General features: G+C 38.1%; 1 protein-coding gene across 2 annotated transcripts; it reads right to left on the reverse strand.

The window, feature by feature from the left end:
* Positions 1 to 112: 112 nt before the first annotated feature.
* Positions 113 to 22,858, reverse strand: LOC133875047 (pentatricopeptide repeat-containing protein At4g04790, mitochondrial-like). 2 transcript variants are annotated; one of them, XM_062313033.1, is made up of 16 exons: positions 22,331 to 22,858; positions 22,082 to 22,129; positions 20,763 to 21,389; positions 18,240 to 18,419; positions 17,579 to 17,643; positions 14,163 to 14,270; positions 13,862 to 13,975; positions 12,948 to 13,043; positions 12,686 to 12,784; positions 3,436 to 3,555; positions 2,635 to 2,739; positions 1,550 to 1,714; positions 1,351 to 1,478; positions 1,183 to 1,261; positions 795 to 1,012; positions 113 to 495 (listed from the first exon to the last, which is right to left on the reverse strand). In XM_062313033.1, the coding sequence occupies exons 1-16, from the start codon at positions 22,575 to 22,577 to the stop codon at positions 321 to 323; spliced, it is 2,574 nt and encodes an 857-aa protein (XP_062169017.1). In that variant the 5' UTR covers positions 22,578 to 22,858; the 3' UTR covers positions 113 to 320. The 2 variants fall into 2 exon arrangements, with proteins under 2 accessions (XP_062169017.1, XP_062169018.1); XM_062313034.1 differs by lacking the exon at positions 22,082 to 22,129.
* Positions 22,859 to 23,085: the final 227 nt, after the last annotated feature.

Consider the following 23,085-nt stretch of genomic DNA (forward strand, 5'->3'; position numbering starts at 1 on the left):
GCTTGTTGGGTTAGAAGAAACAGACTTGAAAATTTACGTCGGCGGGAGGAACAAAAGGGCTAACCAATACACCTATATGAAAAAGTGGCAGCTATCAAGGGAAAAAAAGACAAATGGCGAATATCAAAAGATAATATATGCGAAAGTCGCAGCGAATTTTGTACATTAAAGACTAAAGCAACTCACAGTCTACACAGACAAGGTGACATGTGAAAGAGGCTCACTTTCTCATAATATGGATTGGATATAGATGTAAGTAGGTAACTTCCGAACACAAGGCCCTAGGTCACAGATATCTCTCAAGTAAACAAAATTGCACTTCATGTCTTCCCTTTTTTCTTCTTTTTCTTCATACAACCGTTGGAATTGGACACAATATAACTTCTTTCACTAGCTTTGATGACACAACGAACATGGTGATCATCTTTTGGAATTTTATTGAGCATAATCTTTGCAGACTTATTGTCTCCTGAAGCTAACAAGGCTTGATACATTCTGCAAGCATTCCAAGAATGGAAATAAGTAAATACAGAGGCCACCAGCACCATTCCTAGTTTTTTTTTTTTTTTTTTTTTTTTTTTTTTTTTTTTAAATTTTTATTTTGGTTGGCAACTATAATTTGATTCATGCACCCGGGATCGACGCCTCACTAGCCTCCATCCCTTGTTGATGGGGGGGAGGATATGCCATTTAGTCCAAAGACCATTGGGAACTACTCCCACTAAACAAGGTGCTGAGGTGAGAGCTCTATCTAAATCTAGCCTGAAACATAAAAATAAGGCATCATTATTTACCTTAGGAAACTGAGGACATTATAGGGAAGGCCAGCAGCTTGATATTCTTTCCAAACCAGAAGGGAACTGCGCAAATCTTTAGCATTGACACAGGCACTGAGAAGAAAATCAAGACATTTTCGGGAGGGAGGGACACAAAGCTCATCCTTGATGACTCGAAGCAAATCCAGTCCAATCTGCAAATGTGTAGACTCTGACTCTCCAATTAGGGAAAATACCTACAGATTTATCACGGCAAAACCACAAAAGAGAAGGTCCATGCTGTCAGTTTGAAAATACACCATAGAACCATTATAAAGACTCAAATTTTCTGGAATTAAGATAAAAGATATGGATTAAAAAAAAAAAAGAGTTTACAAAACATAATGGAAGAGTAGGAGCAGCAAACCTCATCAAAAAGAACTTCTAAAGCCAATTCATCATTACAGAATTTATCCTTGAGTTGCTTGAGCAAATCAACAGCATAACTAAATCAAAGAAATAACTCAACGTAAGCAAACTGGTACATGCATGTTAAGAACTGTCCAATAGAATAAAAATTATGGTTTCAACAGACCTTAAATGCTTATATCGAACACAATATAAGATAATTCTGCAGCAACCATCAACCCAATAGTCATGATCTTTTAATTCCTTGAAAAGCTGAAGCAATCTACTCAACTCTCCATCAGATTGAAAGTACTCCTAAGGGATGAGTGAAAAACTATCATCGCATTTACAAGTAAAGAATACAAATAATTGATTGAAGAACTTACAATAAGGCGTATAACAGCTTTAGGCTCCAAACTGGATCCAGCTTGCTTGATTTCTTCATATATATCGAGGGCATCAGACATTTGTCCATGTGATGCTAGAGCTGACACAAGCACGCTCTTAATTTCATTCAGGTACTTAACTGGAATTCCTTTATCTGAGACTACCTACCACATGAAATAGTTATTCATTGGGATAGGTAGAAATAAAGTATTAGCAAACTAGAGACTTCATTCACATATAATACCCTTGCAAAATGTCAAGGGAGAAGTAAATGAAACAAAAGAAAAAAAACGATAAAAATTCTAATAAGAAGAGAAATGCAGCAGATTTACTCAATTCAAGAAATAGAAAATGTAATTGGACTGAAAGTTACGTTGTTTCAATTTATTTCCTTCAACCTTTATTTTTAGAAGGAATTTTACTTGCATAAAAGATGGATTCACATAAGGAGAATAGATATCTGTGGTGATTGATATTTGCAAGAAAAGTTCTATTGATTGAAAGACAGAGAGGAGGTAATAAGTCACAATGAGTTATAACTCAAATTGCACCTCGTTTCCTCATAACACAAGGTGGAGGGCAAGGTCTTTCGTTCAAGGCCTATAGATGTATGTGCAACTAAACAATTGGAAAGGGGGAAGAGGAGGGGGGAGAGGTAAGAAGTTTTCTCTACTAACAGAAAATTTAGTGAGTAAAAAATTTAGAACAAATTTCTGAATTATCTGCAATATATTCCAAAAGAAAAAAAAAATCAGATTTTTTAGTTACGAAGCTATACAATATTCTTCATTTAGGAATTGCAAGGAGCAAAAATTCTAAATTCTAAGGTTCCTCTGAGTTAGCTCCATTTCCCACAGATCACTCATACTCAGCCCCTGCTTATCTAAACAGTAAGTTCATGACATCACCAATGTGATAAATAGCAGTGTATTCCACATAACAGCATAATGGAACCAAAATAATGCAGATAAGTTAATGAATCTCTCACTGTTTAAGGTACATTCCAAATTGCATTTAAGTCTTTTTTACTCTTGGACCTACGGAATCAAATACAAACAAAACAACTCGCCACATCCCCAAATACCTGCTTTGCCTTCTCAAACTGTCCACAAGTTGCATATGCATTTATAAGTGCCATGAAAATTTGCTTCGAGGCTTGAACTCCAAGATGCTGCAGTTCTTCATAATACTACATGCAGATAATCAGACCAACACGTGTTTAGCTTTAAGAATTTTAAGAAACTGCAGAGTATCATTATCGTATAACCAACCCTCCCTTCCCTTTCCCCTGGCCACCCATCACACACACAAACGAAAAATGACACAAATTTCCTACAAACTAGGTCACATAAAAATTCCTACAATCCAGTCTCTAAAAGTGTCCCTTAGCATGTGAGAAGTACATAGATCTTACAACTCAGTTTGTAAGAAATTTATATCCAATAAAAAATGCTATTTAGCTACCCCCATGGATTCTTCATCAATGCTGTAATGAAGGGACTAACAACAGAAGCATGTCCTAAGAATAGTAGATGGTTCATGTAATTTTAGTGGAATAAAACACTGTAAATTGTACTCTCTGATGTGTGCCAAATTTGACAACCAAAAAGTTCACCACAACATGATATTGAAAAAGCAGGTTCAAAACCTTTGTTTTTGTTTTTGCTTTTGGCTTTTTTGTGTGCACGTGTGTAAGTGGCTAGGACAAGTCAGTACTAGCTCTCCAGTTTTTGACAATAAAGAAAAAGGAGACATGGATTTTGTGGGACACAAACTCACAGCAAGCTTTTGGGCATGAAAATTGGATGAAGACCAAGAAAATAAAAATCAAAACTATGTGATAGAAAGGTTTGTACTTTATCTAGCAGCAAGTTAAAAAAGAAACCTTGACAATATCTTCTTCACGATCACAATTGCATATCAGATAGCTGAACGTCTGTGAATCAGGTTTTACATCAGCGAGTTCCATTTGCTTGATGACCATCAATACTCCATATGTGTTCTTCTGCGGAATGTTAAGCGAACAGCTAAGTCAAACAAACAACACATGAAATTTTTGAAGTAGAACCTATATTAATATAAAGCTTAAACAGAGTCATCAATGCTTTATGATTACATCATCATCATGATCTGCAGCCATAAATGCAACAAAAGTGATTACAAAATTACATATCCCATCTATGAAAAACTAAAATTGAAGTTACCCATACCCTGAATAAACAATATCTTTTGAGTTAGTACAAACAACCCCACAGAGAAAATTCAAGTTTTCAAATGACAATAGAAAATTTTGCAATGCTATTAACAATTAAAAACTACAACAAAAAAAACTTAAACCCCCCTCTCCAACTAAAATGGAATGGTTAAGCACATTGCATTTGTTAAATGAGAGACTTCTTTGATTCTATCTTTGATCAGGGTCTCATGGATTTTCCTCTCGCTAGGGGTTCTTTTACTTAGTCGCTCACTCTTGATCCTCGCGTTTGGTATAGGATTGATCGTTTTCTAGTCTCCCTAGATTAGGAAGCTCGGTTTCTTGTGGTTTCTCAGAAGAGGCTTCCCCGCCTCTATTTAGACTACTTTCGGATTCTTCTTGATTGTGGTGACATTTCTAGGGGAAGTAGGCCTTTCAAATTTGAGAACATGTGGCTTAAGGCGGATGGTTTTGTGGGGATGGTGAAACAATGGTGGGATTCTTATTCGTTTCAAGGTACTCCTAGTTATGTCTTAGCTTGCAAACTCAAGGCCTCGGAACAGGATTTGAGAAATGGAATGAAGAGGTTTTTGGTAATGTAGAGAGGAACAAGAGGAAGCTTTTTGAAGAACTTTAGGCTTTTGATGCTATTTAAGGTAGTAAGGCTTTAGTTGAGGAGGAGCTACTAAAGAAGACTGAGATTGTCAGCGAGATAGAGAGGTGTTCTCTTTTGGAGGAGGTGAGTTGGAGGCAGAAATTGAGGGTGATGTGGTATTAGGAAGGGGATAAGTGTACTAAATTCTTCCATTTCATAGCCAACTCTAATAGAAGGTACAACTCAATAGACTCCTTATTGATCGGAGATACTCCTTCTCATCAGATAGAAATAGGTGAGCACATGGTAAAGCTCTATCAAAAGCTCTTTATTGAGCCGTGTAGGTGGAGGCCTATGGTGGATGGTATTTCCTTTGATTCTATTTTAAAGTTTGAAGCTAGCTGGTTGGAGAGAGCTTTCGAAGAGGAGGAGGTTAGGAAGGTAGTGTCAGCTATGAATGGTAATAAGGAGTTGGGTCCTGATGGTTTCTCTATGGCTTTCTTCCAAGCATGTTGGGATGTCTTGAGCTTGGACATTATGAAGGTCTTTTAAGACTTTCATGCTACAGGTTTGTTTGAGAAGAGCCTGAATGTTTCGTTCATTTCGCTTATTCCAAAGATTCCAGGTGCTAATTCCCTCAAAGACTTTCGTCCTATTAGTCTTGTGGGAGGAATTTACAAGATTTTTGCTAAAGTTCTAGCTAACAGATTGAGGTTTTGGAGGTCATATCCAAATCTCAGAGTGCTTTCATCAAATGGAGGCAGATCCTCGATCCGAACCTTATTGCAAATGAATGCCTTGATAGTGGATTAATATCGGGGGAGCCAGGTGTCATATGTAAAATGGATTTGGAGAAAGCATACGATCATGTAAATTAGGATTTTCTTTTGTATATGTTGAGGTGTGGCTTTGGGGAAAAATGGTGTTCGTAGATAGCTCATTGTATTTCTTCTGTGCGGTTTTCGGTGTTAGTTAATGGCTCTCCTAATGGTTTTTTCAGTAGTTCCTGAGGATTGAGAAAAGGAGATGCTCTGTCAACCCTATTGTTTGTGTTTGTGATGGAGGCTTTAAGCCGTTTGATTTCTACTGCGGTCAGTGGGGGTTTATTGGAAGGTTTCAAAGTTGGTAATGCTGCTTTTTTTTGCATCTTCTGTTTGCCAATGATACTCTGATTTTCTGTAATGCTCATTCTTCTTAGTTGCGTTATTTGTGGAGCCTCTTCCTTCTGTTTGAAGCTGCTTCGGGCTTAAGGTTAATTTGGCAAAGTCAAATTTAATTCCAGTGGGGAATGTAGATCAAGTGGGAAGGTTAGCCGGAATTCTAGGGTGTGGGGTTGCTTCCTTGCCGGTGAAGTATCTTGGTCTTCCTTTGGGGGCTTCCTATAAGTCCACTCATATTTGGGACGGGGTAATCGAGAAGATAGAGCATCGACTGGCCAATTGAAAAATGTTATACCTTTCCAAGGGTGGTAGAGTTACCCTTATTAAGAGTACCCTCGCCAATTTACCTACATATTATTTTTCTCTGTTTCCTATCTCAGGGAGTGTTGCTGCTCCCAATGAGAAGTTACAACGGGATTTCTTATGGGGTGGGATTGGTGAAAAGTTCAAATATCACTTGGTGAGTTGGTCGAAGGTTTGTATCCTAATTTCAGAAGGGGGGTTGGGTATTAGGAACTTGTTGATGTTCAACCGCGCTTTATTAGGTAAATGGTTATGGTGGTTTGGAATTGAGAGAGATGCTTGGAGGAGAGTTGTGGTGGACTCTAAGTTTGGCAGTTTGTGGGTCAGGTGGTGCTCTCTTGAGCCTATAGATACCTTTGGAGTGGGGCTGCGGAAGAACATCAGGAAAGGGTGGGAGACTTTGGTTTTGCTAGATTTGAGGTGGGGGGTGGGGTTAGGACAAAATTTTGACACGATCTGTGATGCAGGGATGCAGTTCTGAAGAAAGTTTTTTATGATCTCTTTGGTATTGCTTTGGTAACGGATGCCTCAGTTGCGGATAATATAGAAGTTTTGGGCGGTTCTACTCAGTGGAACGTGAAATTTGTTACAGACACGCATGATTGGGGAGTGTCTTTGCTTCCTTCTTCCAGGTGTTGCACTCAGCCATGGTGAGTAGAGATCGTGTAGATAGGTTCTGGTGAGTCTCTTCCAAGAAAGGATTTTTCAAGGTCAAGTCCTTCTTCAGCTCTTTGGCTTGCTTTGAAGGTAGACGTTTCCCTTGGAAGAGTGTGTGGCAGACTCAGGCTCTTTCGAGGGCGACTTTTTTTGTGTGGTCAGCAGCCTTAGGCAAGATCCTTATTGTGAAAAATCTCAGAAAGAGGCATATCATCATTGTGGATAGATGTTGCTTGTGCAAGAGAGATGAAGAATCTGTGGACCACTTTCTTCTTCACTATGATGTGGCTTCCGCTCTGTGAAATAACATTTTTACTCGTTTTGGTATGTCTTAGGTTATGTCTAGAAGAGTTATCGACTTGTTTGCTTATTGGTGGAAGTCTGGAAGGCCGATGAGTGCTGCAATTTGGAAGATGGTGCCAATTTGTATTTTTTATTGTGTTTGAGAATTTGAATAGTTCCATAGAGGATATTTTAGCTTCGTTTTTTCATACGCTGTATCTTTGGACGATGATTTTTTTTGTCCCCACTGTCGATTAGCTATGCTGATTTCCTTGTTTGTTTTTCTATTCCTAGTTAGGTGTTTCATTTTGTTTACTTCCAGTGTACTTAGGGGTGCCTTACGCTTTCAATAAGACTAAATTTACTTATAAAAAAGAAAATGAATCATGTTCTCCCATTCAAACTTTTATCAGGCCAGATCTTTAGAAGGCTAATATCTCTATTAAGTCTTTCAACATCACATCTTCTGCCATTGCCATGATCCAAATTCTTTCCAGGCCCAAGACACAGTTTTCATTGCACAGGCTCAAATCAGCTCTTTTGGCTCAAATCATGTTGCTGATTACAGTAGCAATCATTAGTTTTCATTGCACAGGCTCAAGCGATTTTCAATGATCGTCCTATATGTCCACTCATAGTCATAGGTGCAATGTCGACACAAATGCATCTCATTTCTAATTTTATCCTTTGATCCAGGATAACATTCTTTCAGTGACAAGTCATATCGTAAATATATTTTCTGAAATACCAAGCATTTTATTTTTCCGCACAAAGCATGGTTGGCCTCATTGCTATATTCATACACTTTCACATTTGTAACTTTGAATCTTGGATGAGAAACGTGGCTACAATTTTTGTATGTTTGTACCGCAACGCTGAAAACTTACAAATGAATGCAGAGAGAGATGCAGGAGCATCTACGCCTAAAGCAAAGAAGGCCCCCTAGCCTATTTTATCCAGTCCAATAGCTATCTCAAGACCACTCTTTTATTATTATGTTATGCTTTGTATTATTATGTTTTAGTATTTTAAAAAGATCATGTGACTAGCATGTGACTTTTAATGAAGTTAAATGGTTATTTTTATTTATTTTTTTATAAGTAAGAAAACTTTATTAAATAAAGCGTAAGGCGCTCCTAAGTACATAGGAAGTATACACAGAAATAACCAAAGCTAACCAGCAAAAACCCGATAAAACCCATAATACCATGGCCCCAGAAAACGAAAAAACCAAAAACAAATTACAAAAGGACCCAACTAAGAACAAGACTACCCACTACCCGCCAAGGTACAACAAGCCTACCACATGTGTGCCTTGTCTTTCCTACGCCTAGAGGAATCTTTCGCGTCGCTGTAATTGATGGAGCTATGCAAATTCAGAAGCTCCATTTTTTCTTTAAAATTCTGGCGCGCAATCATCTGGAATTCCTCTTCCATGGCATTCCGAATAGCCATGGCCTCCTCCCCATAATCCCCATCCATCGCCCAATCGAAGGGCAATCCATCCCAATAATCATCTTTTTCCTCCTCCCACACCACAATCTCCCTGTTATGATCAAAACCGACTGGCCAATTCTGGGATTGGGAGAAACTGTTTAAGCAACCACTCGGAGGAGGGGAGGAAGGACCTACCACCCCGCCATTGTTGACCTCCTGAAGCGACGCGAGAGGGACTGAAACTATCAGGGAAAGGTTGAGAAACCCCTTCCTAAAAAGGCCCTGATTCATTGGCATCTCTGTCTTCTTCATTGCAAGAGGCTTTGCCACCTTCTCCGCTGGTGGCTTTGCAACCGTAACCCTCTTATCAATGTTGCCAACAGACATCTTCGCGGCTTCCAGGGAATCAAAAAGTAGCATATCATTCCACTTCACATATTGCTCTTCCCTCAGTTTTTTCGCCCTCCTGTAGTAACACTGAAAATGCTTAGAAACCACCACGGGGAGGGGAGAACGCAGCTTCTCTCCCAAAACAGCTGCTCCAGCGAGAGACGAAGGGCCAGAATAGGGTTTAGGAATCTGAAGTGTCCCCAATGGAGTGAACTTAAAGACAGGAGTTGAAGGAGGAGCAGGATCCGCCGGAAAACCCAGATTCGGTGCCGGCGAAGGGGGGAAATTGAATTCTTTAGAGGCTGGAGTTCGGCTAGAAGACACCAGAAACACTTGGGAACTGCTCGACTCACCCCTGGAAGAAGACATAAACGGAGCCGTCCCTGTAACTGCCACCGACGAGGGCTCAGACTGAAAAGAATCCCTAACAAAAACCAACAAAGCTGGACTTGCGCCCTCTGTGGCTCCAACGCTGTAACCTCCAAACCCCCAGGAGGAAGCCGATTCATAACCAACCCAAAAGACACCTCCGGTGTTGTCATCGATAGGGATGGTGACGGACGGGAAGCTTTAGGTTTCTGCATGAGTCGGGCCACGCGGAAACCTAAGGGTTTTCGATTCAGCCCCGACACGGCAAACTGGTCCAGAAGTCTCCTTACAACAGCCCGTCCCAATGCCAAATAAAAACCGGGACCCAACTTACGCAACGTCTGCAGTCTTGAATTTTCGAAATTCAAATTTGAATGAGTTCTTACCCTGCGGACTAGGGTGGGCAATTCGAGTTGGCGTGTCGGGTTTGGGTCAACTCGCTTGACCCACCAACCGAAACCCGACACGATTATTAATCGGGTTGAAACCTGTAACCCGAACATGACACGACTAACCCGTTGAGTTACCTGACACGACACGATTAAACAAGCGGGTCATGTTAACCTGACACAACCCGATATTTTTTAAAGATTTTTCCAAAGCAGAATTGTATTTACTTTAAAGTTTTCTTGGTAATGAATTTTGTGTATATGATCCTAAGCTTGTAATGACAGCAGAACCCTTAATAGTGTATCGGAAGCTAAAACCACATGACATGTTTTTGATATTTGCATCAGATGGTGTCTGGAAGCATTTGAGCGATGAAGCAGCAGTTGACAAGCTGGAGATGACGACGTGCAGAGTTGGCAAGCTGGAGATGACGGCGTGCAGGGTTGGCGAGCTGGAGACGAAGGCCTAAGGCGTGCAGGCACAAAGGCACTGCAAGGTTGGTGAAGAACAATACAAAATGAATTTAGGGTTCTAGTTTTACACTTTTCAAGTTTACTCTTCTGATTTATTTATTTATTTATTTATTTTTAAAAATTTAATAAGTAAACGGGTTGAACCCATCAACCCGCGAGTTGGCGGGTGACCCGATTACTAGATGGGTTATAAACGGGTTGGCGGGTCACAACCCATTTATAATCGTGTCAGTAAACGGGTCAACCTGCCAACTTGTTTAGCCTAACAACTCAAAATTGCCCACCCTACTGCGGACGAACATGCTAGTCTTTGTCCAGCAGATCAAGCAGATGAGACTCCAACGAGAAGCAATCCACCGCCGATCTCGGATTAGCCTCTGCATGCCACACCACCGGAAGAAGATCAAACTTACAAGGTTCTGCCAACGAAGCCCTTAACTAGGAATGATCACCACCCACGATGGGCAACGCCTTCGCAGTAGTGGTGGAATCTGACCTCAACACCTTCGCAAAAGAAGGCCCCGTCCGCTTTGGAGCCAAGCCCAGAGTCGGCCGAACACCCATCACAACCTTCTTCTCCGATGTAGATGAGGAACCGAGCCCGCAACACACTGAGACAGAGAGAAAATTTATTTGTTCTATGAAAGATGAAGGACTAGGATTCTAGGGTTTCTAAAGGTTAATACAAATAGCCTCTTTTGAGTCATTGTGAGCAGCCTTTTATTCTCTATTATATAAAATTTCGGATCTGAGTTCTTGGACCCTTTGGAGCCAAGAAATTGATCTTTTATTGTTCCAACTTCAATCTTATGTTCTTATCTTTGCCATAGTCTTGATTGTTGCTGGAATTTCTTCTTAAACCCTTTTGCATGCGTCAATTTGCTTGAAAAGTGTCATCTTTGGCTGGTTCATTTCAGATATTTGCTTGAAAAGTGTCATCTTTGGCTGGTTCATTTCAGATCTACTTTAGATCTAAGTTCTCTTGATTGTTGCTGGAATTTCTTCTTAAACCCTTTTGCATGCGTCAATTTGCTTGAAAAGTGTCATCTTTGGCTGGTTCATTTCAGATCTACTTTAGAGAGGTGGGAACTACAAAAATCATTATCCACAGTCGGTCCCAACTGAGTAGGGTTCTCAAATTAGTAAGAAAGCAAAAAGTTTGGCTTCTCTATTAATTAGCGCATATTTACTAAGTTTGGCTTCTCCATCAGCGGTGGACTGTTCTACACTGGAGTCTCCTATGTTTGACCTGTTGGACAAAGACCAGCCTCATCGTCCACTGGGTAAGAAGCCTCTTCGACGTTTGAATTTGAAATTCGAAATTTCAAACTTGTGTACGTGGAGTAAGTTGGTCATAGGTTTTAACATGGTATTGGGCGGGGCTGCAAGGAAGTTTCTAGGTTGGTTTACAAGGTTTGGCCTGGGTCGTAAATGCACTAGTCTTTGATTGGGCCGTTTCCTGCCTAAATCCAAAGTATCTCGGCCGTTGAGACTTCTGCCGGAGATATCTTCTGGGGTGTTTTTGGGTATTTCTCCTCCAAGGGGTGGGTCGTCTAGCTGTCTGAAGACCGACCCAGCATCTTTTCCAGTCAAATCGGCTTCCCTTCCCTTCTTCCCCCCTTTGCCGACTCCAGAGCTGTCGGCTCCGGCGACTCTGGTTGCTCCTCCGGCTCCGGCTGGGTTGTTAGTGAGTTCAGAATTTTCCAGTAGCTCGTGTGGTGCAGGGCCTTTCGTCTTCGTTCCTCCTCTTCTCTCAGGGGCCTTTGTGTTGGGGGAGAAGATTCGTTCTTCCCCCCCTTGCTGCATATCCATCCTTTTCAGCATTATTACAGGACGGCTAGGGAGCTTAGGGTAGGTCATTTTGTGAAATGGAATGATGGGCTATTATTAGACTCTCTGGAAGCTTCAAAGTTGTCTGCGAGTCTTGTTCTCAATAAGGTTATGGGTGCGGTGCCTCTTGCGAAGAAGAAGAGAAATCCTCCAGTGAAGCAGGGCTTTTTTAGGAAGGGGTTTCTCAACCTTCCCCCGATAGTTTTAGTCCCTCCCGCTTCGTTTCGGGAGTTCAACGATGTCGTGGTGGTAGGAGCTTCCTCGCCTCTGAAGGGTTGCATCATGCCTCCTTCCGTTGAGGGAAATGATTTCTCCCAATCCCGGAATTGGCTTGTTGGCTTTGATCATAACGGGGAGATTATGGTTTGGGAGGAGGAAGATGATTATTGGGATGGATTGCCATTGGATTGGGCGTCGAATCGGGCTTTTGGGGAGGAGGCCATGGCAATTTGGGATGCCATGGAAGAAGATTTTTAGCGGGATAAGATGATTGCACGCCAAAAGTCTTAAGGAAAAAGGGAGCTTTTGAATTTGCATAGTTCCATTAATTATGGTGACGCGAAAGATCCTTTTAGGCATAGGAAAGGCAAGGCACACATGGTGTAGGTTGGTGTGCCTTGGTGGGTGGTGGGTTGCCTTGTATCTTAGTTGGGCGGGTGTAGGTCGGTGCGCCTTGGCAGGTGGTGGGGTGCCTTGTATCTTAGTTGGGCTCTTTTGTAGTTTGCTTTTGGGTGTTTTGTTGGGCTTTGCGGGTTAGCTTTGACTACTCCTGTATATACTTTCTGTGTACTTAGGGGCGCCTTACGCTTATATTAATAAAGTTTTCTTACTTTTAAAAAAAAAAAAGTATTTTTGTGCATGTGTATATCCATTGTTTGTGTGGTGATTGTTCAAACAGTTCACTCTATGAATGTTAGCCAGAATACTATTCTGAAAAGAAAAGAATAAACACAAGCCATATTGACTTTTAAAACAGAAAACACCAATTTTGTTTTTGGAAATCAAAATATCATTAAAAAAAAAAGGAGACAATCTAATTAAACTAATAAAGTCACCTCTCGAAAATATCCTGCCATTATGGCATTGTACATGCTGGATGTAGGTCTCAAATTAAACTTCTCCAAATCCTTCAGCATGCCATATGCACCTTCAAACTGCATTGGAGAGGAAAAATAACATGAATTTGGAGTGTGATTCAACTATCAAACCATGTGATTTATCCAAGTATAAACATTAGTTCAGGCGGAATTCAAAAAAAGGAAAAATCAAGGCATGAGTATGCTTGCGCACACAAAAAGAAGCTAAATAAAAACTTACATCTTTCATTTTCACACTTAAACTTATCATACTCCTGAAGGTTTCATTGGTTGGCATCATACCATGGTGACAAATCACTGAATAAATTCGGTGAACCTTGAGATTGAGTAGTTCAGGGGAAAAATGAGAAAGGAAAAAGATAAAAATATTAGAACATCTAAAATATTAACAGTGAAAGTCCATTAGTAAATAAAAACATAAAAAGTCATGCTGTACATATAATCAACATCTGATAATCACCTTGAATGAAGATTTTAAACTTATGACATGATTGACATGCAGAACAAAGCAAGAGTGAGAGAGAGAGAGCAAAATCAACAGCCAAAATTAATATAACAGTCAAAATTAACATCTAAATCTTATGGAAAAAAATGACAATACCATATAACAGCCAAAATTAATCAGTAAAATAGATGAAAACCCAATAGCATCAGAAAATTTTCAGTGCAAACAAATAAGTTTTGAGTCTACGTTAATCTCATCCACAATCGTCACCTAAGTATTACTGAAGTTATTATGTGCCCCATTTCGAAGTGAGGAAATTATCACTGATGTCACCGTTATGTATTGTGCCCATGCTTGGAGTGGGGTCAAAATTTGACCCACCTAATATCTGATAGTATCAATATGGTTAAAGATCATAAGACCATCTCAAAGATGTCAAATGGCTCCTAATTAATTGCTTTCATAACTAACTGTCCCATGTCCTTGGATAATAGATGTCAAAAGGCTAACAAATTACAAATGGATAGACGCCATCTTTAATCATCAGTAAACATCATAAATTTCAAGTTCATATCAACTCATCAAATAATCTAAAGCTCTAAGTTCATATTGCTAATATCAGCATATTGAGAAGAGAGCACAACAAATATCATCATATAGTATGGGGGAGCTATATGAAGACAACCTACCAAATTAAAGTCATAGCTCTCTTCACTAGCATGTAAAATAGAGTGTAACACCTCAATGGATAAGGTCATTCCCACTTCACACATTTTGTCAACTATATCAAGAGCAGCATGCACCTGAAAATTTGAAATTAATACACATATACCCAATTTCAAACTAATAGATGGATTTAACAATAAATAATCTGATGAAGTAATCAAACCTGAGAAGAGAGAGGTCCCAGACAAAATGATATCATATGGGAACGAATGAAATTAGGAGTATAATTTATTTTTATCCTTCTAGTCAACAGATCAATCATACCTTGTGTGAATCACAACAATATGTAATGAGCTCCTTGTATGATGTGGAAGAAGGTATCACTTCCAATTTCACATGGAAGTCTTTAAATTTTGAAATGACATCCTCAACCTTCAATATTCAATCACACAAGTAAGTATACAAAAAGGCTAATGCGAAACATTGATTAATATTTGAGATAATTTTAGTGGCAATAATTATCATGCAAAATAATATGGAAGCAAGTTATCACTCAGTTGAAACTTTCTAAAAGAAGGATATAACCCGGCAGCAGTCATAAAGTAGTTATATTTTTGAAAATAGATCAAAAGATATTTCAGCTGAATGTTGATTATCTTGCTATGATGCAGTCAGTGACTAAAAAATCATTGATTCATGCCTCTGAACTTCAATTTCGTGCATAGTTCAAGTGATGTAGGAATGGAGGACCTTGCTATCTGACATCTTCCAAGGATTTTCTTCTTTGCAATATGCCAAGATATAAAGCTCTCATTTTATCAGTTATTTTTTTTTTTTTTCTAATCTTTCACTTTTCCATTTTTCTCACCCTCATTGTCAACCAGTTAATTCTTCCACAGATCCTTACAGCAAAAGGTTAGCATTATCTGTTCAATAAAAAACAATTAAAGATGTAGGTCTTTGGAGGCTCATTCTCAACTAAACAAACTCTAATTCTATCTGCTTAGTTTTTACCATGAGATTCTAGTTAACCATTCAGCTCAATCCATAAGCTATCCTCAGTTAAATTCCCAGCAATTATTATTAATCCCTTTTCCAGGGCATTACGTGCAGAAAGGCCATGCTTTCTCCACATATAGGATTCTTTTCAAAATACAGTTTCCGACTATATGTAGGAACTGCTTTAAAAACCTATTAAATGTTACAGTTTAAAATCTTCATTTTTGGAGAACCGACAGGTTTAATTATTTGGGTTGTTTGGCCTTGTTATGTTTCAAATGACAAGCAATGAGCCATAGAAGACCGTTGACTATGGTATCTCTCCTCTAAAGCATATAATGGAGTTAAGATTCTAAGGTGGGTTACAGGCATTAGCCTGCAACAACTGTAAGGGGATTAGACTTCTTAACATCATTGAGGTTGGATGGGGATATCATTTTCTGCATTCAATCAATGAATTCCTTCATTCCCAACAACACTCAACTCAACCAAGCCTTAATCTGAACTAAATTCAGATATGCTCATTAGATCCTTTTCCACCTAGTCAAGATTGCCTATATGTATTTGTTGTTGGCGCATTCTGTCCTATGTAAGATTATATTCTCTTCATCCCCTTGTTTACCTTTACGCATTATATTTAAGTAACTTTGTAACAAAAAACCATTGGTTAAAAACCCTCCACATCAACGGATGCAGCCAGCCTTGTCCAACACAACCTAACTATTCATTATGTCTGAAGAGAATTAAAAATAAAAAATAAAAAAATAGAAAGACTACCATAATATTGGCCAAAAACTACTTCCTCTGTCCCAAAAATATGGTTCTAAATGACACACTTATTAATGAAAATGAATAAATATAGAAGTGGGCACAGTCTTTAATGAACTCTTTGAAAGAAGGTAACAAGAACTAGGAAAACAAAGAGGTGAGTGCTTCCACTTTTAGAAGGTAAACATTAATTTTGAGACATACACTTGTTTTAGGATGGAAGGAGTACAATTTTAAGGTCTTATAGGTACTATATCTCTCAAGAAACACTGCAATGCTTTTAGGGCCATCTCTTTTTGTAGTTTACTAGTCAAACCGTTACTTATCAAGAAGTAAAATGACTAAAGAACTAACATAAATTTCTAGCATGTCTTGACAATGAGCTCTATCTATCTAAAATGGCACTTCCTTCCCCCATAATAATGGAGTGAAAGGTGAGATCGTGGGTTCAAAATTTATTATGGATGTGTTAACTTACCAGTAAAAAGAAAAAAATTTCTAACATGCCAACAAATGAATTGGTTCATTTTTTACATTAGTTGTCAGTGTCTGCTCAAGTAAGAAAAGCGTGTCTTCATCTAACCTAGACTGAAGATAGCTACACAGACGGGTAGCAAAATCCCAATCGGGAAGACACGATTCCAACCACATACCATAAATCATACCCATTTGATAAGGGGTTCAATCGATGATTGCATCATAGATCCATTACTCATACTCATAAAAAAGAAAAGAAAAGGACCCATTACTTGTATACATGAGTACATAATCACATTGCATATAACCACCACTAATATGAATCTAGAAATAACAAAAGAGTGGGAAACTACCTACTACTTGATGTGCACTTCCATAAGGTTCTAAGTTGCCTAGTGAGCTCCTCCTCAATTATCATGATAGATTGAGGTTGAGTAAGGGTTGTTTGGTTTAGCGGATTCAAAACGTGCCGTTTGAAAAAATAGCGATTTCAAAACGCAATTAATGAAAACTTAATTTTTCAAAATGCAATTAATGAAAAATTAATTTTAAAAAACGCAATTAGCCTTTGGTAAAATCTTAATTCAGTGATTAAAAGCATAGTTCGGCCTTTAAAATCGTACATTTTAAAAAACGCACCATTTTACCAGTGATTTGAGAACGTGAATTTTTCATTGTTTTCATACCGCCAATTTTTTTTTTTCAAACGTGAGTCTAAACTTTTTGCATTTTTTTTTTTATAAAAAAAAAAAAAAAAAAAACTCCACTTTTGGCTTACGAAATCACAGGGTCAAATAGACAACAAAATGTCATTTGCTCGAGTTTGAATTAAGAAGAAAAAGGAAAAAGAAATAAAGAGACCACAACGCTATAAAGGATCAATGATATGCATTACTTAAAAAAAAATGCAATCAAGTTTTCTACCACCCCCAAATAGGATTTTTATCTCAACTTGAGTTTGAGATACAAACTTCCGAAAAAAATAAAAAAGGTACATAAATTTGGATTTAATTTTTGAGGGAAGGGGAGAGAAATTGAGTAGCCCCTATAGCCCATTTTTTTCAATTCCCTCAATTTGAGGGAATTTGAAGGGAAAGAATACCAGGCTTAACAACTTCTTTTGTACTCCCTTTTTACGCTTAAAGATGTATTAAAGTTCCAAAAAACCATCCAAGCCAGTCCTTTCCCCTTTTCCTCTTAAATGCCTATTGAGTATAAAGGCAGTATCTTTAAATTAGTTTAATATTCAAAAGAAGTAAAATGAAAACAGATTCAGTATCATACAATATTGTACACTAACTCTACTGCCAGTTAAAATTCAAGTGCCATTTAAGTGAAAATGAAAAGAACAAGTGTGAATTAAATTCAAACACCATGGAAGCAAAAATGGAATGAAGTTTTTTTTATAAAGAAGCAAACTGCATGTGAAGCAGAAGTTCTTCATAGAATCATGGCCTCAAGGACATTACCAGTAGCATTCATAAGAAGTTCCTCACCGCTAAATTTGGAATGCTAACAACATAACTAAAGATGAAGTTTGAGATATTCTCTGCTTCACAATCTGCATTTTTTAAGTTAACCACATCAGATTCAGATAGGGCACAGTTTTTTTTTTTTAGAAGTAATTGAAATATCGTTAAAAGCGCCAAGGCACAACTCAAGTACACATGGATTATACAGGAGAAAATACCTAATTGAAAAGAGAAAACAAGTGAAGGAAATCATGAAAACTAAGCAAATTATAACAGGGCACAAAATTGTGAAGAACCAGCAGTGACATTCTTTTGCAAAATTAGTAGTCATTCAGGCGAAACTCCAGATAATACCCAAACTTATAAATTCAGTTTCCAAACAGACTTCAATAAAATTTCTACAGATTATATTCTGGAAGCACCCAAGTTAATATGGACGCAACAAAGTGGAAGTGTTCAGGGTGACCTCAGACAATAGTCATTCAAGACCATGATAAACTGAGTTAGTTACTTCAAATCAAAAACATGTTGAGAAAAACAAATTTTTTTTTTTTTTTTTTTTTTTTAAATTATTGCAAAGATACAATACATTGAAAACTTGGTTTGTTTACCAAAAAAACACAAAATCAATTTCCCTGATATCAGAGTCCCCAAATAAATAAAAAATGATATTAAACGAATATACCGCAGGTTTTGAATGCAATGAGGAATTTCTCTGCAAAGGACTCCAATAATAGCCTTCCTAATGATTTAAAGATATTTGCTACAAAGTCTGGCGGGGAAAGCTTTGTTATGTCTACAATCTCCAAAAGCTGCAAAAGCTCCTCCTTCCGGTCACTTTCACAAAGTGCTAACAAATAATTCTCTGCAACATAAGTTGAATCTGATGAGTCTCAATGATACCAAATGAAAAAGAGTTAACCCTGACATAAGCGGATCTTAAAGTGCACAAATGAACTGCATCCATTTATGAACTTATTATATTTAAAAGTAAATGAACTTCAACAAAAACGAAAAGGAAGTACACAAAGGAAACATCTAACCAAAAAAGTAAAAAAAAAAAAAGAAAAAAGAAAAAAAAAGTCATGAAAACTTGAAATATGAAAACATTCATAGGCGTCATCAATTGCTATAAAGTATTAAAGAAGAAGGCCTTTAATTCCACCACCATCCTCTTACTATCTTCAAAACTTCGATAATTTCTTCTATCTAGATGCACCACATCAAACAAGGCGGAATCATCTTCCAAACAGCTTCACTTTGAGGACTACCACACTGTCCTCTCTAACAAGCGAAGAGATCTATCACTCGACGGTGCATGACCCATGCTAACCCCCCAAAAAATAAAGATAGAGTTCCTTAAGGCACTAGTTGTCTCGCAATGAAATAAAGGTGGTCAACGGTTACCCCACTCTTCTTGCACATACAACACAATCTACCACAACAATCTACCTCTCCCTTAAGTTATCCAAAGTGAGGATCATCCTAAAGCGGCCGATGAAGAAAAGAAAACTACTCTCAAGGGACCTTACTCCGCCAAATACTCCTCCAAGGGAAATGATTGCTAACATGGGTAATTAACAGTATAAAACTATCTAACATCAAATAACCCTTTCTTGGAGAGAGCCCAAACAAGTTTGTCATCACCACTCCATCTCAATTTGATGGAATACAACTGATTAAGCATGCATGCCAGACAAAACATTCTGCATAAAATCTAATATAATCTTTATGTTTCAAGTGTCATCTGTTGAAACAAGAGGCTCAAGTAATACTAAAATACCAGCATAGTGGCTAGTTAGCGGTGTCAGTCTCAATTAGGGTTTTCTATAAGTATGTTATGATGTAACCCTAAATGATATACTGAATATAACCGTACTCCTGTGGGCGTAGGCACATTGATGAACCACGTAAATCTATATCTTGATTTTCTCTTCCCTCTCTTTTGAATTCCATATTATTCATCATTATTGTACATGGTAACAACATCATCCATAGAGGTCTAATGTGAATCCACATTTGAAGTGGCTATAGTGGAAAACATAATCGGTAGCGTGAAACATATAATAAAGTTTTTTTCACCTCTCAATCCATGTCCAAACAATGTGATATCCTATAATTTCAAAAAGAAAGTAGATAGTTAATTAGTAGAAGACACCATTCAAGTCCCTAGGCATCATTATGTTAAACTCAAGAGGGCTGCTTAAAAGAGGATTCCAAATTGCCAAGAGATAGAAAAATAAAGACCATATAAAGGTGAACCTATTCCACCTTCCATACATATACAAGCAATGAACTTTGCCAGAAATGGTACAATGCAATGCAACAATAACTTATGAATGATTTCTTTCATATATCCTATTAGTTATCTAAAGGGGGATCCTGAAGGGCAACAAGTTTTCTTAATTGAGAGAAGCACTAGAGTGTTTTCGGTTAGGTGGTCCTTTACCACAACCATTGGTTCTGACACCCAGACAGCTCTGCTCGTGATAGCAGATTCATGCTCCATGCCGATTGTCGTTGGGTCCCCTATTTTTGGTGAGATTCCAGGTAATGACGCCGTTTCTACAAGCGTCACATCATAGTGATAAATTGTTGTTGTATGTGTAAAAGGAGTGGAAAAACTTTGGATCATCTTCTTCTTCATTGTGACGCCACTAGAGAACTATGGATTGTGGTTTTTTAGATGTTTAGGGTAGAGTGGGTTATGCCTAGACGGGTGATGGGCCTTTTGGCATGCTAGAATAGGAGGGTCAGCAGGCGTGCCAACGTTATTGTTTGGAATGCAATACCTTCCTTCTTATTCTGGTGCATATGGAGAGAAAGGAACACTCGAAACTTCAATGGTCAAGAGAGAACAAGCATGGATCTACGGACTTGTTTAATCAAAACCTTATTTGAGAGAAGCTCTGCTACCGCCTTACCCCATGTCTCTAGCTATAAAGATTTTTTTTTTTTTTGTTCTTGATTTGTTATGCGTTTTCTCTAGTACACTTCATGTGTACTTGGGTAGCGCTCCTTGTGCTTCTATTGAATTTCCTTTAGTTATTCCCCCCCCCAAAAAAAAAAGTTATCTAAGAGTTCACATTGCTAAAATAAGTTACAAAGAAAACCTAATCTAGCAATTTGATTATAATGCTCACACTTGAATAACAATTGAGCTAAAAGAAACAGACACCTTATAAGGAGGCTAGTTTGGACCATATACCTCGTAAATGGGACTTGTCTCCCCTATCATCAACTGCAATGTAATTACAGAGCTCGTGAATTTTTTCTTCATTGTTGACTCCCAACCATAGCAGCATCTCATAGTAGCCTAATCTTGAAAGTGATCGAGTATTCTCTTTTCTGATAACTTCACAGAAAAAATGAAATTCTTCTACCATACCCATGTCAATTAAATACATAAGAAATGGGCCATAAGTTTCCTCTTCCAGCTGGAAACCCTGTTCTCTCATTGATTCGAAAATTCGAAATGCCTTGTGTATCTGTTCTAATGCAATGTCTTCATCATTACTTGTCCTGGCCCTCTGTATGTATAGTCCTATTAATGCATTATATTCTTTGAGACCGGTTTCCCGTCCCAATTTACCAAATACCTGTACAGTAGTCTCTGTTCCCAGTTTCTGTCCACACATTGTAATTAAGCGGCTAAAGCGATTCCCCTGGGTACTTTTGAAAATCCATTTCTGTTTCCTTTCACGAGATACTTCTTTCCGATTTACTGATGTGTTATTGTGAGACAAATTCGAAAACCATGGTATATTCAGCACTTCTTTTAAAGATTTTTCATCATCAGTCCCTTGCAAATCAGAGGATCTAGCAGAAGCACCATCTGCAAAAGGAAAGAACAAAAATGAAAAATGTGCCCTTCTGCCATTAGCAAACAAAATCCCAGTAAAAAGAAAAGATGAATATGAATGTAAGACAGCTTGCAATTTCAGTAAATGCAATATAATGGTCAAGAGATTTAAAGTAAACAAATGTTAGTCCTTAGAAGATGATGGCATCTAAAGGAAAATGTTAAATGCACCCAATCCACCCAATCAAATTCTTAGCTTTGGTGAAATTTCTACTTCCCCATAATTTTCAGGAAACAAGTGGTCGTAAAGTGATTTAGAAAATATCACCTCACATAAAAATTGCAACTTTGCCAGACTCTCTTGTTTTGTCGATCTAATGAAACTAAAATTTGAAAAAGAATTTTCCCCACTAAAGACATAATAAGCTTTGTTTGATTCCCAAGGAAATCATCTTATTTCTATTGTTAAGTCACGACACACTCAATTCTTGAACCCACAGTCTCACCCTCCACCCTGTTCTTAAAGGGGAGGAGGTGCCATTATTTGAGCCATAGCCAATCGGATTAATTTCCAAAAAAATAGTATAAACACAACTAAGTCCAACTACTTGAATCGAACTTCCACCTTCAACGTACTTCCTTATCTCAAAGGCAAGAAAAAACAGCAAAAAAAAAACATAAAATTTGAAACAATTCCGATTCTCAGAGTACATTCTACAACGTACCGCACAATATAGAAGATATCTCATTCGACAACTGCTTCTTCGATTCCTCTACATTCAAACACATCAAAAACAAACATGAACACGATAGAAAGACTCAAATTCTCGTCAGTCTACTCTGTTTGATTACCAAGAAACCACAGGAAAAAAAAGACAAAAAAATTAATAACTTTCTTCTCTTTTCCCATATTTTCACAGAAACCAAACACGAAGTTACTTATGTCTGTACAACTACGAAACATCAGTATGTACCGGAATCAGAGGCTGCCTCGAGCCTGAGCCTGGGGAGCACAGAGCTTCTGGAGCGAGACGAAGATTTGGGGGACTTAACGGAGCTTCGTTTGGAAAATATGGAAATGACGGCTGTGGGGGACGACGTGTCGGGCGAGGAGACTAAGTGTTTCAGGGTTGCGTCCCCGGCGGGTGAGGAGGAGGAGGATTTGGACTTGACGGCGGAGCGGAATATGGAGCTTAGGGCTTTGGCCTTGGAGGCGGGCATTTGGGGTTTGTGGGAAGGAGCGCCTGGTGTTGGGGGTGGCGGGTTTGTGTTTCCCTCCTCTTTGTGACGTTTTATTATCTTCTTCCTTCAGTAGCAATACTGCAAAGTGCAAACCCTTCCAGCCAGCCAGCCAACTTTTTAACTGATCATCTCATCTTCTGCCAATCACCCTTCTCCTGCTTCTGAAATTTTGATGCGAAAAATGCAAAATCACACTCTTTTGTTCTTCTAATTTACAAATCACTCCATATCCATATGAAATCAAAATATATTTTCAAAAATCCTTGTAGTAAATAAAGAATTAAGTTAATTCAATCCACTAACTTAATAAAATTCATTTGGTTGTCATTCATCTTCAATAAAAAAACCGTAGATGTCACTTTTTAATAAAAAAATAATATATAGTAACAATATAAATATTTAAAATTAAAAAATTATTTTTTTAAAAAAAATGGGGTTTAAGAGAAAAAATAAAAAAAATTATCGCATAATGAATTCAACATTTTAT

Source organism: Alnus glutinosa, chromosome 8, assembly GCF_958979055.1.
Source record: "Alnus glutinosa chromosome 8, dhAlnGlut1.1, whole genome shotgun sequence".
Taxonomy (NCBI): Eukaryota; Viridiplantae; Streptophyta; class Magnoliopsida; order Fagales; family Betulaceae; genus Alnus; species Alnus glutinosa.

Coding starts and splice junctions, on each gene's coding strand:
- LOC133875047 (XM_062313033.1), bottom strand. CDS start 22,577: ATGCCCGCCTCCAAGGCCAAAGCCCTAAGCTCCATATTCCGCTCCGCC. Junction 2,740..3,435: donor GTGAAGAAGATATTGTCAAG/GTTTCTTTTTTA, acceptor ATCTGCATGTAG/TATTATGAAGAACTGCAGCA. Junction 496..794: donor AATGTCCTCAGTTTCCTAAG/GTAAATAATGAT, acceptor GAATGCTTGCAG/AATGTATCAAGCCTTGTTAG.